Below are 13,440 nucleotides of genomic sequence, written 5' to 3' on the forward strand. Positions count from 1 at the left end.
AAACATTAGGCCTGCTAAGGTGGAAAAGCACAGAGAAGTGGTTGTGCTTACTTCTCTATTAGCACATTTTCACACCAAAATGGATAGTTAACACGATCTTCTCTGCAGAAAATTTATTTCATATGCAATTTGTGCTTAAAAAAACAGGTGTCAATGCATTGAATTGCTCAGCTTATATATTTCATACACTTTTTCTTTGCTTTATTTGCTCCCAAGAGCTCCCAAATTGCCATTTATTTTTGGCATTTGCCTTGTTACATTAACTTTTGTGATAAACTAGCTTTCTAAAAGAAAATGGTGGCGGGGAAGCAAAAACAACGGTATACTCACATCACTTTGTAACTCATAGGCCTTCTTTGCCTGGATCACATCATTCTGGTCTGGGAGACAGGTCCATTGGTGCAGGTAACGCCTGTAGTCAATGTCACTGACCAGGGTCTGGCATTTCTTGGCCAACTGGATATCCAGCATGTCGACTGGTATGTTGAACTTGGACTTGGATTTCTCAAAGTCCTTCTTGTATTCCCTGTCGCTCTGAATCTTGGCCACGTGCATGGACCAGACCATCTTAGGATCATCTTGTATGCTACGGCATCCAATATGGTGGCCCAGCTGCTTGCGGTAGGCTTCCTTGTATTTGTACTAATTGTGAGGAAAGGAGATGTTGGTTAAAACATCACCAGTGATGTTAATATCTGATGTACAGCGGTCTTCAGAATATGCAATAGTCTCTAAACACCTCTTACCATGCTAGCTATGTCTCTGGACGCTTTGGCAGCCTTGATTGAAATGGCATCAGCACGCAAGTCATAACCTTTGAGTTTGGACTTTTCCCATGCATCACGGTACAGTTTCTAAATGGACAGACAAACATGACGTTAGACTTTGGTTCTGATCATTGGTAAACCCCAGTTCCAATCTCTGCGGTAGCATGGTTAAGTACCTGGCTCATGTTGACAGCATTACTCTTCGCCAGTTCAATTTCGGGTGTGTCCAGTGTGACGTGAATCTTGGTTTTATCAGCATCCCAAGCTTCTGTGTATAAACGCTGCATAAAAGAAGCGTGGCAGATAATTATAGTTCCTAAGTCAATTAATTCCAAGGGTCAAATAATGTTATAGATATTTCATGAGCAAACGTAGGATAAGATATTAGACCTAAAATGCTGTTGGAACTCAGCGGGACAGGCAGCATCTCTGGAGAGAAGGAATGTGTGACATTTCGGGTCGAGACCCTTCTTCAGACTGATGTCAGGGGAGAGGGAGATTCATAGATAAGGAAGCGGAGTGTGAAAATAGGACAAGGGAACGGAGATCAAGGAAAATGTATTATAGATCATTGTTAGCTGGGAGAAGATTAACAACAAAGCAAACAGAGATAAAATGTAGTTGGCGCCAGACAGAACTTGGATGGGGGAGGGAAGTAGAGAGAGAAGGAAAGCAAGGTTTACTTGAAGTTAGAGAAGTCAATATTCATACTGCTGGGGAATGAATAGTGAGGGGCTGCTCCTTCAATTTGTGCTTGGCCTCACTCTGACAAGGGAGGAGACCCAGGACAGAAAGATCAGTGTGGGAATGGGAAGATAAGATATTTCCTGGTTGACGTGCATGCAGTTTCACCCACATTCCTCTAAAGTACAACAGTGATCAAGAGTTACCAATTCAACCTGAGAAGAGGAAGGAGGTCATCTGTCTATTTCTGCTTATTATTATTATTATTATTATTATTATAGTATTCCTCATTGCCTGCTGTGAGCGCAAGACCAAGTCTGGTACATGAGTGAGTGAGCAGGTGAGAGGAGGAGCAGCACATGAGTTTTATAAAGGAGCAGTTAAATTTCAGGCACTGAATACCCTTAGAGGTGTATAAAAGGAATGCAGGTACAAGCGGAGTGGCCAATATTGAGCAGCTGTGCTTGAGGGGTAACTGCTGAGGCTTTGTTCTTGAGAGACTGTGGTGAAAAAGGCCAAGTGGAGGTAAAGGGTAAGACAAAGTAGGGCTTTTAATTTTGCCACTTTCTCCTTTACCTCAGTGGGGTTGCAAAATGTCAATTAAGGCTGTGGCATGCTCACCCTACAGGATGAAGGAGATCAGATGGACTTCCAGTGTCCGTGAGGTCTACACCTGCGGGAAGCATGTCCAACTAAAAAGGACTGTAGTTGGACAATCGGGGATGTTGAAGGCGTCATAGAAAATAGTTCTAGTGAGATGCAGGTGGAAAGTAGATGGGTGACCACCAGGAAAGATTAAGGGACTAGGCAGAGAATGCAGGAGTCCTCTGCACCAATTTCCCTCTAGAACTGATGTACCCTTTGGATACTGTTGGGGGGGGGGGGGGGGGGATTGGATACTGTTGGGGGGAGATTTGATACTATCAGGGGGGGCGGGTAGGGGGGGGGGGGAAACCATTCAGAGGAAAACAGTTGTGTGCCACCAAGACTGCCTCTGAGACCCAACAGGGTAGGGTAAAATCAGACAGCTACAGTGATGCCTTTTAATTAAGGGGACAGACAGAAGATTTTGTAGCCAGAATGGCCAAGTGTTGTGTCCTTGGTGCCAGGGTCTAGGGAATATTGGAGTAGCTGCAGAATATTCTCAAGAGGGTGGGCGAGCAGTCAGAAGACATTGTGTGCATCGGTTCAAATGATGTAGGTAGGGAAAGCGATACGGTCCCGCGGAGTGAATGTAGGGAGTTAACCAAAATGTACGAAAATAGCAGGACCTCAAAGGTAGTAATCTCTGGATTAGGCCCATTGCTATGTGCTAGTTAGGATAGGAATAGAAAGATAGGACGGATGAATGCGTGGCTGAGAATGTTGGTGCAAAGGGAAGGCATTCCGATTTTTGAAACATTTCACAGATTATACAGTGAAACAATCACAGATGATTTAAGAATGTATCAAAGTCAGTAGAAAAACAACAAAGAGATTTCGGGATACAGCATTAAACCAGTGTATAATTCATCCTACATTTCATAATTGTTTTAAAAATCTAGCATATATCACTATTATGATCATAGAAACATAGAAACATAGAAATTAGGTGCAGGAGTAGGCCATTCGGCCCTTCGAGCCTGCACCGCCATTCAATATGATCATGGCTGATCATCCAACTCAGTATCCCGTACCTGCCTTCTCTCCATACCCCCTGATCCCCTTAGCCACAAGGGCCACATCTAACTCCCTCTTAAATATAGCCAATGAACTGGCCTCAACTACCCTCTGTGGCAGAGAGTTCCAGAGATTCACCACTCTCTGCGTGAAAAAAGTTCTTCTCATCTCGGTTTTAAAGGATTTCCCCTTTATCCTTAAGATCATAGGAATTATTTATCCTATTGTGAAAAAATATTGGAAATAAGCTCTATTTTTGTCAGTAATATTTACTTACTTTGTTAAGGTTCAGAGCATTGTTTTTGGCTAAAACCAGTTCCAGAGAATCAAGAATGCTTGTAAACTTGAATTTGTCTGGGCGCTGCCGATATTTATTTTCACTCAGGATCTCGCTAGCTTTCTTAGCCTTCTCAACATCCAGTGAACCGCTGGGGCTCCATCCAATTCCACGAAGCCATTCCATGTCTGCCTTGTACACGATCTGTGGGTCCAAAGAATTGTTTTGTTTAGGAAGAAAACAAAAAGTGGCGTAGTGATAGTGTTGCTGCCTTACGGCGCCAGAGACTCGGGTTCGATCCTGACCACGGCTGCTGTTTGTGCCAGGTTGGGTGTTCTCTCTTGCATGTTAACCCGTGGGTTTTCTTCGCATGCTCCGGTTTCCTCCCACATTCCAAGGACATGCAGGTTTGTAAGTTAATTTGTTTCCATAAAATTGCCCCAGTGTATAGGATGTGAAACTGGAATAATGGGTGATTGCTGATCTGCGCAGACTTGGTGGGCCGAAGGGCCTGTTTTCACAGATCTGCATGCCTGGATCACTAAACTAACTAAACTAACCTAAACTAAAGAAGAACCAGGGGTACATATGAAAGTGGCTGCATTCAAACTGCATGTGTTCAGTCAAAGTTAATATCAACTTGTAACAACCAGTCAATTTGCTTTCTAGCATGCATTAAAGACTTGATCAAACAGAGTAATCATAAGCAATTTTTCAGACTAATGATGGGAACACTCTTCTCATTTATTAATATTAATGGGGAGTTATAACATTTAAACTTCTGGTTCAATGTTGTCCAATCAAATCTTTAATGCATGCAGGAGGCCTCTAACAATTATTAGTCTGGAGTTTATGAGTCTGGATAGATTCTAATATTCATCCATCTTTATGCTGAGCGTGTTTTCTTATGAAGATTGTTTACTTCTTCTGCAGCAGTCTCTTGGGATTGAGTGAATTGGAGTGGATTGAGTGAATTAGGAAAGATTTAGAGGGATTATCGGCCAATTGCAGGAAGATGGGACTAGTGTAGATGGGGCATGTTGGTCGGCATGGGGAAGTTGAGTCAAAAGGCATGTTTCCATGCTGTATGATTCTATATCTCTATGATTTGCTTGCACTCCACAACAGTGTGGGTTCAAATGTGTTGATGAGGCCAATGTGGTATTTGCAGACTCTTCCACAGATGTGGCAGAAGGTGGCTGATGAAGCAAGTGGGTGGGTGGTTTGGAGGTTTGGAGCCCTTATTACTCTCCGGATACATCCTGAAGCATAGCCTCACATTCTCCATATCAATCCAAAATGCTCCTTCGCCATTTTTATTGCTCCCAGGCCAGAGGATCCCAGACTTAATGGGTACTTTTACAAGGAAGCTTCAAGTTCATTATAGTTCTTGTGTGACATGCAGGTGGACAATTTGCTTATCATACTGCATATAAACAGAATATTTTCCTGGTTGGATTTCTCAAGATTATCTTGTCTGTATTGTTTCACTATGTAGCAACAAAAAGAACAAATGCAAATAACAAATCACACATCTTTCCCCACGCACTGCTAAACAGCCTTTGCAATTAAATTGTACACTGGCATTGTAGATACAGAAGCATTTTAATCAACTTTAACAATTTAATTGTTGCCAGCAGCACTACAAATGCACAAGCCATTTAGAAGCAAAAAGAAAACTAAAGCTCACTCATGGCAAAGTTTAAAGGAGATGTTTTAAGGATTGTAAAGTTTTATGGGATTGGAAAGGCTAGATGCAGGAAAAATGTTCCCCATGTTGGGGGAGTCCAGAACCAGGGGGTCACAGTGTACAAATAAGGGAAAGGCCATTTAGGACTGAGATGAGGAAAAACATCTTCACCTAGAGAGTTCTGAATCTGTGGAATTCTCTGCCATAGAAGGCAATGGAGGCCAATTCACTGGATATTTTCAAGAGAGGTATAGCTCTTAGGGCTAATGGAATCAAGGGATATGGCAGGAATGGGGTGCTGATTTTGGATGATCAGCCATGATCATATTTAATGGCTCGAAGGGTGGAATGGCTTATTTCTATGTTTCTATGTTTCTATGTGCAAGTTAAGTCTTTTTTTACACAGAGAGTGGTGGCTGTCTGAAATACACTGCCAGGTGTGGCGGTGGAGGCAGTTACAATAGTGGTGTTTAAGAGGTTTTTAGATAGGCACACGGATTTGCAGGGATTGGAGGGATGTGGATCAAACTGCAGACAGAGGACATTGGTTTAACTTGGCATTATTCTCTGCATGGACAATGTGGGCCGAAGGACCTGCTCCAGTGTTGTACTGTTCTATGTTATCATGCATAAATTAATCACAGGGGACATCAAACCGGTTTGAATAAACAAATAAGACTCAAGATAAAAGAAGCATACATTTTAAACATCCGTTCACCAATATTAGAATCACAGTAAAGAGAATAAAAGGGAATAAAGTAGTTTAAATGTAGTTTGAGTATAGAAGTTGGAATGTAATGTTTAAAATTGTACAAGGCATTGGTGAGGCCAATTCTGGAGTATGGTGTACAATTTTGGTCGCCTAATTATAGGAAGGATGTCAACAAAATAGAGAGAGTACAGAGGAGATTTACTAGAATGTTGCCTGGGTTTCAGCAACTAAGTTACAGAGAAAGGTTGAACAAGTTAGGGCTTTATTCTTTGGAGCGCAGAAGGTTAAGGGGGGACTAGATAGAGGTTTTTAAAATGATGAGAGGGATAGACAGAGTTGACGTGGAAAAGCTTTTCCCACTGAGAGTAGGGAAGATTCAAACAAGGGGTCATGACTTGAGAATTAAGGGACTGAAGTTTAGGGGTAATATGAGGGGGAACTTCTTTACTCAGAGAGTGGTAGCTGTGTGGAATGAGCTTCCAGTGAAGGCGGTGGAGGCAGGTTCGTTTTTATCATTTAAAAATAAATTGGATAGTTATATGGATGGGAAGGGAATGGAGGGTTATGGTCTGAGCGCAGGTATATGGGACTAGGGGAGATTATGTGTTCGGCACGGACTAGAAGGGTCGAGATGGCCTGTTTCCGTGCTGTAATTGTTATATGGTTATATGGTTATAAATGGAAAGTTTGTTCCAAATATAAAGATTAGGCAGGACATTTCACCCCTTAAGTTAAAGGGGAAAAGGTTTTAAGGTGAAGGAGAAAAGATTTAACTGGAATCTGAGGGGTAACTTTTTCACACAAAGTGTGGTGGGTGTATGGAACAAGCTATCAGAGGCAGGGAATATCCCAATTTTTAAGAACCATTTAGACATATATACGATAGGACAGGTTTGGAGGGATATAGGCCCAACATGGTGTTGTCGGGATATGTTGGCCGGTGTGGGCAAGTTGGGCCAAAAGGCCTGTTACCACTCTATATCAATCCAGGACTCTACGACTGGAAAATCACAGTTTTAAATTCACCAATGCCATAGAGAGGTCAGATGTCTAAAGGTTGTTATTTTGCTTTCCTCTAGATCTCCACATGAAGTCTGATTTTTGTACAAGAATAATGGCTGGGAATCAAGTACATTCAGATAGTGAAATAAATTGTTGTACCAACAAACGTAAATTCTTTTGAGAAAAATTCCTTTTCCTTGGTGAAAAATCATGCTTGAAGAGATAATAATGGACTTAGTTCTTTCCTCAAACAAAAGAAATAGGATTGCTAGTACAAAATTTTATATTAATGGATGCTATGGAGATATCTAAAGCACAACACAGTTAAATGACCTCGTCCATGAATAAAACCTCACAGATACCTGGCATTATTTAATTAATCTGTGAATTGATCACGAGAGAATACAATGGAAATTTGCATAAATCTTTGATTTTTAAAAATTGATATTTCTCACATTGTCTGACCAATCTCTTAAGAATTCTATGAGGGATTTTCGAGGTATTAAGGAAATACTCACATCACTCTGCAAATCATAGGCCTTCCTTGCTTGGATCACATCATTTTGGTCTGGGAGGCAGGTCCACTGGTGCAGGTGCTGCCTGTAGTCAATGTCACTGACCAGGGTCTGGCATTTCTTGGCCAACAGGATGTCCAACATGTCGACCGGCATGTTGAACTTGGTCTTGGTTTTCTCAAAGTTCTTTTTGTATTCCCTGTCGCTCTGAATCTTGGCCACATGCATGGACCAGACCATCTTGGGATCATCTTGAATGTTACGGCATCCGACATGGTGACCAAGCTGCTTGCGATAGGCCGTTTTGTACTTGTACTGAAAAGGAGATCAAGCAATTTATGTTGCTTTTATGCAGTAAACTCAACTCAAGGTAAATGCACTTTGAAAGTGCCAGGATAAGGCACTGGCACAATTCACTGACATTAAATCCACAAGTCTACTTACATCACTGGCAATATCTCTGGATGCTTTTGCTGCTTTAATTGCAATTGCGTCACCTCGTAAGTTGTAGCCTTTTTTCTTTGACTCCTCCATTGCATGTCTGTACATTTTCTGTGGGGAAGAGATAATATTCTTAGTGATAGCTTCAAGTCAGAGGTGGACAACTTTTACATCATTTTAGCTAAATGCCTGCAAATGTTCTGGGCAGAAATCCCACAAATCCTCAAGATTGGATCTTATTTTCACTGGAATTTAGGATGAGGGGATTCTGACTACGAGAGCTATCTGTACTTTTTCACCCAGAGAGTTGTAATTCTGTGGACTTCTCTGCCACAGAAGGCAGTGAAGGCCAATTCACTGGATGTATTCAAGTGAGAGTTTGATATAGCTCTTAGGGCTAATGGAATCAAGGGATGGGAATGGGGTACTGATTCTGGATGATCAGCCATGTTCATATTGAATGGCAGTGTAGGCTCGAAGGTCCGAATGGCCTATTCCTGCACCTATTTTCTATGTTTCTAATGTGCTGAGTAGTGACTAATGGCGGAGATTCGAGGCAAGAAGACAATGACATGTTTGGGGTTAGCTTCACGTGCTTCATTTATTCGCACCTTAGGTGATGAGTAAATTCTTACTGTTGAGTTATGCTTGTAATAAGGCTCGTACCACGACGTAAACAAGAGTATATCTTTAATTAACAACTCTGTACAACAGCAGCAACAGCAATAGCCTCGTGTGCAAGCCCAGGCAACTCCCTAACTGCCCACACCCCAGGGTTCCAGTCACATCCGGTTACTGGAGCCTGGCTTCTGTCACACAGGGTCCTAGTGCCCGTCTGCCCAGCCTTACACTATTATTTGCATAATACCACACTTATGCTTTTGTTGTGGGATGGAAACTCATATTTCTGGTTCAGTAATCCTGCCATCTAAACTACTAATTGAGAAATTGACAATTGCTATTGCACCCTTAATCCGTCCCAAATATAAGAGTAACACCATGGGTTATTTCATTTCAAAATGGCTTCACATACTTACGTCACTGCATGCAATCTGGTTCTGCTTTGCCAATACAATCTCTGGAGTATCAAGTGGGACATGGATTTTGATTTTGTCTGCTTCCCAGGCCGCAATGTACGCATGCTGTAAAGCAAATAGTTCCAATGATTACCATTTTAATGGGGGATCAGCCAAAACATAATTTCCAATTAATTAAATGAAAAATCCAACCTTATTCATAAGGTGTGCATTATTCTTTGCCAGAGTCAAATCCATTGAATCATTCAAACTCGTGAATTTAAAATTGGTTGGAGGCTGGCGGTAACTACTTTCACTCAGGATCTGACCAGCTCTTTTGCATTTGACCACGTCCAGTGACCCTTCAGGCGACCATCCAATACCTTTCAACCAGTCAAGATCCGCTTTGTATATATTCTGGAAAAAAGTAACAAAATCCATATTTTACCCTCTGTGATTATCATTGATATGGCTGGTTTAATAAGAGTAACATCTAAATGCAATGCTCGATTCTACATTAATAAACAACGGAGATCATTAAGATAAGCAAATACTGCTGGAAATATTCAGGATAGAAACATAGAAACATATAAATTAGGTGCAGGAGTAGGCCATTCGGCCCTTCGAGCCTGCACCGCCATTCAATATGATCATGGCAGATCATCCAACTCAGTATCCCGTACCTGCCTTCTCTCCATACCCCCTGATCCCCTTAGCCACAAGGGCCACATCTAACTCCCTCTTAAATATAGCCAATGAACGGGCCTCAACTACCCTCTGTGGCAGAGAGTTCCAGAGATTCACCACTCTCTGTGTGAAAAAAGGATGTCAGTTATGGGTCTGTCCCACAGGTGATTTTTCAGCGGACTGCCAGCGACTGTCACGTTGCCAGCAGTCGCCTGAAAAGCCGGGAACTGGAACCGCGACTGTCATAGTGGAACACACACACATCGCAAAGGCGGAGGCCAGGGCAAGCGGGGGGAGCGCTGCCTGAAATTCACACAGTGCAAAGCCAAGGTGATACTGACACACACTGCGATGAACAGGAAGGTTGGCCTCTAATTAAGACGGCTAGCACAGTGTACGGTAATAGAGGGGAGAAGGGGGGGGGGGGGGAAAGAAGGGGGGGGGGGGGGGGAAGAAGGGGGGGGAGAAGGGGGGGGAAGAGGGGGGAGAGAGGGGGGGGGGAGAAAGAGGGGGGGGAGAAAGAAGGGGGGGGGGAGAAAAGGGGGGGGGAGAAAGAAGGGGGGGTGAGAAAGGGGGGGGGGAAGGGGGAAAGAGGGGGGGAGAGAAAGGGGAGGGGGGGGAGAAGGGGGGGGGGGGGGGGGAAGAAGGGGGGGGGGGGGGTGTGAGAGAAGACTTTTAAGAAGCCAGACAACTTGTAATAAGCCAGAGATACACAACTGTGAAGTTCGGCGGACATTTAACATTACCGGTCGGTTATCCTTGGTTCTGAAAACTCCTGCTTACGTTTTTTCCCCCAATGAGCCAATGAAAATGCGATTAACTAAAACTACCTACAACGTCCTCGACTACCTACAACTACATGGCGACCCCACTACAACTGCACCTACGACTCAGGATTATCGATTATCTCCATGGCGACCAATTTTTGGTTGCAGAAAGTTTTTCAACATGTTGAAAAATATGCGGCGACCATACTGAGGCCGCAACTAGTTCTCAGAATGCGGGAACTTCTCGCAACCATGAAGGAGACTCATCAGAGACCACCAGTGAACAAGTGGCAACCACGTGGCGAGCACCGTGTCTCCTGCATGGGGCTTAAAAAGTTGCCTAAGTGGGACAGGCCCATTAGAATCGAGGTTGAACAATGGAGTTATAATTTCAGGCCACTGATCTTTCATTGGAACATACATAGGCTTCTCTTTCCATGGATGCTGCTCTACCAGTTGAGCATTTTACATCCAGCATTTTGTTCTTTTAATTTCAGATATCCAGCATCCGCAATGTCATTTTAAATAGTGCTAACCCTATTAAAAATATTGCAAACCTGATTGTCATGTTATTGAAAGATCCGATGTTTGTACAATATTTGATCAAACTGAGATTAAATGAATTGTTTTGCAAGTGCGGCAGACAATTATAGAAGCAATTTCTCACAAATAAGCCACTGGCCATTAAGCATTTGTGATTGTGACCACTGAAGCAATGGAATTAAATGGCTTTTAATTGATAAATTATTTGATAATTTTCATGTTTTCATTGAAAAAAGCAGATATCGTCTCAGTTTAATTACTAATCAAAAAGATGGGACTCCCAGTTCTCGATTAGTTTTGGCTAATTATCACAGAAGGTCATAAGGTCATAAGGTCATGTGATAAGAGTAGAATTAGGCCATTTGGCCCATCAAGTTTACTCTGCCATTCAATCATTGCTGATCTATCTCTCCGTCCTAACCCCATTCTCCTGCCTTCTCCCCATGACCTCTGACATCTGTACTAATCAAGAAATTAATTAAAGAACACGTTCCTGATAATATGCATGATATATTATACAATTATATTACATTTCAAAACTTAGCCTCTTTTATTAATTTTAAAGCAAATAGGCATACTCATATTGGAGAACATTTCAAGAAAAGAGAAAATGTTTTTCTTTAACTAGAATTAAGAAGGTTATTGCACAAATGTAATGATTAACTTTTCAAAAATATTCAGAGGCTTTAAGAATGGTATGGTACTCACATCGCTTTGCAAATCATAGGCCTTCCTTGCATGGATCACACTGTTCTGGTCTGGGAGACAGGTCCACTGGTGCAGGTAACGCCTGTAGTCAATGTCACTGACCAGGGTCTGGCATTTCTTGGCCAGCAGGATGTCCAGCATGTCAACTGGCATGTTGAACTTGGTCTTGGTTTTCTCAAAGTTCTTCTTGTACTCCCGGTCGCTCTGAATTTTGCCCACATGCATGCACCAGACCATCTTGGGATCATCCTGAATGTTACGGCATCCGACATGGTGCCCAAGCTGCTTGCGATAGGCCGTTTTGTACTTGTACTGTTAAAGTCAAAATTGCCAGTTGCACATTAATATTGTCAGAAGTCATGAGAAAAATGGCGCAACTTTTATATAAATCTATGTAAAGTAAAACAAAGTATAAATCACGTACGTCACTAGCAATATCTCTTGAAGCTTTAGCTGCCTTGATGGAAATTGCATCAGAACGAAGGTCATAGCCTTTCTTCTTTGATTCTTCCAGTGCAAGCCTATATTGTTTCTGCAGATCAACAAAAATATATGAAGTAGACATTCACACTGTAATATATGTGATCATTTTGCTCTTTTAGAAATATTTGCACCAACTTACTTCACTATAATTGATTTTGTTCTGGCTTGCCAACACAATCTCTGGTGTGTCTGGCATGATGTGAAGATTAAGTTTATCCTTTTCCCAAGCTTCAGTGTATAAACGCTGCAAAGAGATTTTTTAAGAGAGATAAATGTTAAAGCTAGAATGCAGGGGACATCGTGCATAATCAACTAACAGTAAAATTATTAATCTGCTCCAGATTTGATCTAATAATTGGTAAGCATTTGGAGTGATGAATGTAGGAGAATATATGTGGTGAAACTCATATAGCAAGCTGTTCTATACTTTTCCTAGTGCTGAGTCAACATAGAAGATAGAACATAGAACAGTACAGCACAGGGCCTTCAGCCCTCAATGTCTGTGCCGAACATGATGCCAAGGCCGACTGTTATCTGTCTGTACATAATCCATATCCCTCCATATCCATACGCCAATTCAAACGTATCTTAAATGCCACTATCGTATCTGTGGTCTCACCAACAACCATTTGTTTATTGAAAAGAATGGCAACCGTGTTCTGCCTGGTTTTGTGTCTATCTAGCATGTAAACCAGCATCTACAGTTCCTTCTCACACACGATGCAATTTATAATTGGTTCTCAGACTTGCACTGAGTGGATGCAAGTGAGCAGAGTGGCTTTAAAGGAATTCTGTAACAGATGTAGATTATATTTAACAGTGTAAAATATGGTGTGCATGCAGTGATGATATGTTTCTTACATTAACAAGTACTTTACCTTGTTGAGAATGGTTGAATTAACCTTTGCCAATTGCAAAGGGATGGAATCCATCAAACTGCTGAACTTGAAATTGCCAGGGTGTTGACGATACTTTGTCTCACTTAAAATTGCTCCAGCTTTCTTTGTTTTTTCATGGTCCAGAGATCCATCTGGCGTCCAGCCAATACCCTTCAGCCACTGAAGATCTGCCTTGTATTGGTTCTGTTTCACACAAAGACGTGGGAATTAGGGACAGGGCTAAAACATTGGGAAGTTCTAACTGCTTCATCAAGTTCATTTCCCCTTTGCTGTTGCACTAAACATTCATGGCTGTGTAGGTCAAAGCATGATGTAGGCTTCTCTGCAGTGACTTTCAAAGCAGAGTGATCTGCAAGTAGCCACAAGGCCTCAAGTGTCAGAACCACTTGCCTTTTGACAGTTCGTGCCATCAAGCGTCATTACAGATGTTTCCAAATGTTTCTGACCACCAGATAGATTTAAAAGTAGTCAAAATAAATTTAAACAAATAGAACTTTTTAAAAATCCAAAAAATAAATGCATTAAAAACACTATTGTCTTGTGTGTCTTAATTTAAAATATTAATATCCATTTAAATATTGAATAAGGCA

At 41.9% G+C, this 13,440-nt stretch overlaps 1 protein-coding gene across 1 annotated transcript in view; it reads right to left on the minus strand.

Annotated features, from left to right (window-relative positions):
* The window catches only part of neb (nebulin), a 229,493-nt gene that overhangs the window by 124,639 nt on the left and 91,414 nt on the right, over positions 1-13,440 (minus strand). The window contains 12 exon segments of the mRNA XM_055638822.1: positions 331-642; positions 747-854; positions 944-1,048; positions 3,388-3,591; positions 7,310-7,621; positions 7,751-7,858; positions 8,785-8,889; positions 8,977-9,180; positions 11,469-11,780; positions 11,893-12,000; positions 12,091-12,195; positions 12,830-13,033. Coding sequence (XP_055494797.1) covers positions 331-642; positions 747-854; positions 944-1,048; positions 3,388-3,591; positions 7,310-7,621; positions 7,751-7,858; positions 8,785-8,889; positions 8,977-9,180; positions 11,469-11,780; positions 11,893-12,000; positions 12,091-12,195; positions 12,830-13,033 — 2,187 coding nt within the window.

The sequence above is a fragment of the Leucoraja erinacea genome, chromosome 7 (genome assembly GCF_028641065.1).
Source record: "Leucoraja erinacea ecotype New England chromosome 7, Leri_hhj_1, whole genome shotgun sequence".
NCBI lineage: Eukaryota > Metazoa > Chordata > Chondrichthyes > Rajiformes > Rajidae > Leucoraja > Leucoraja erinaceus.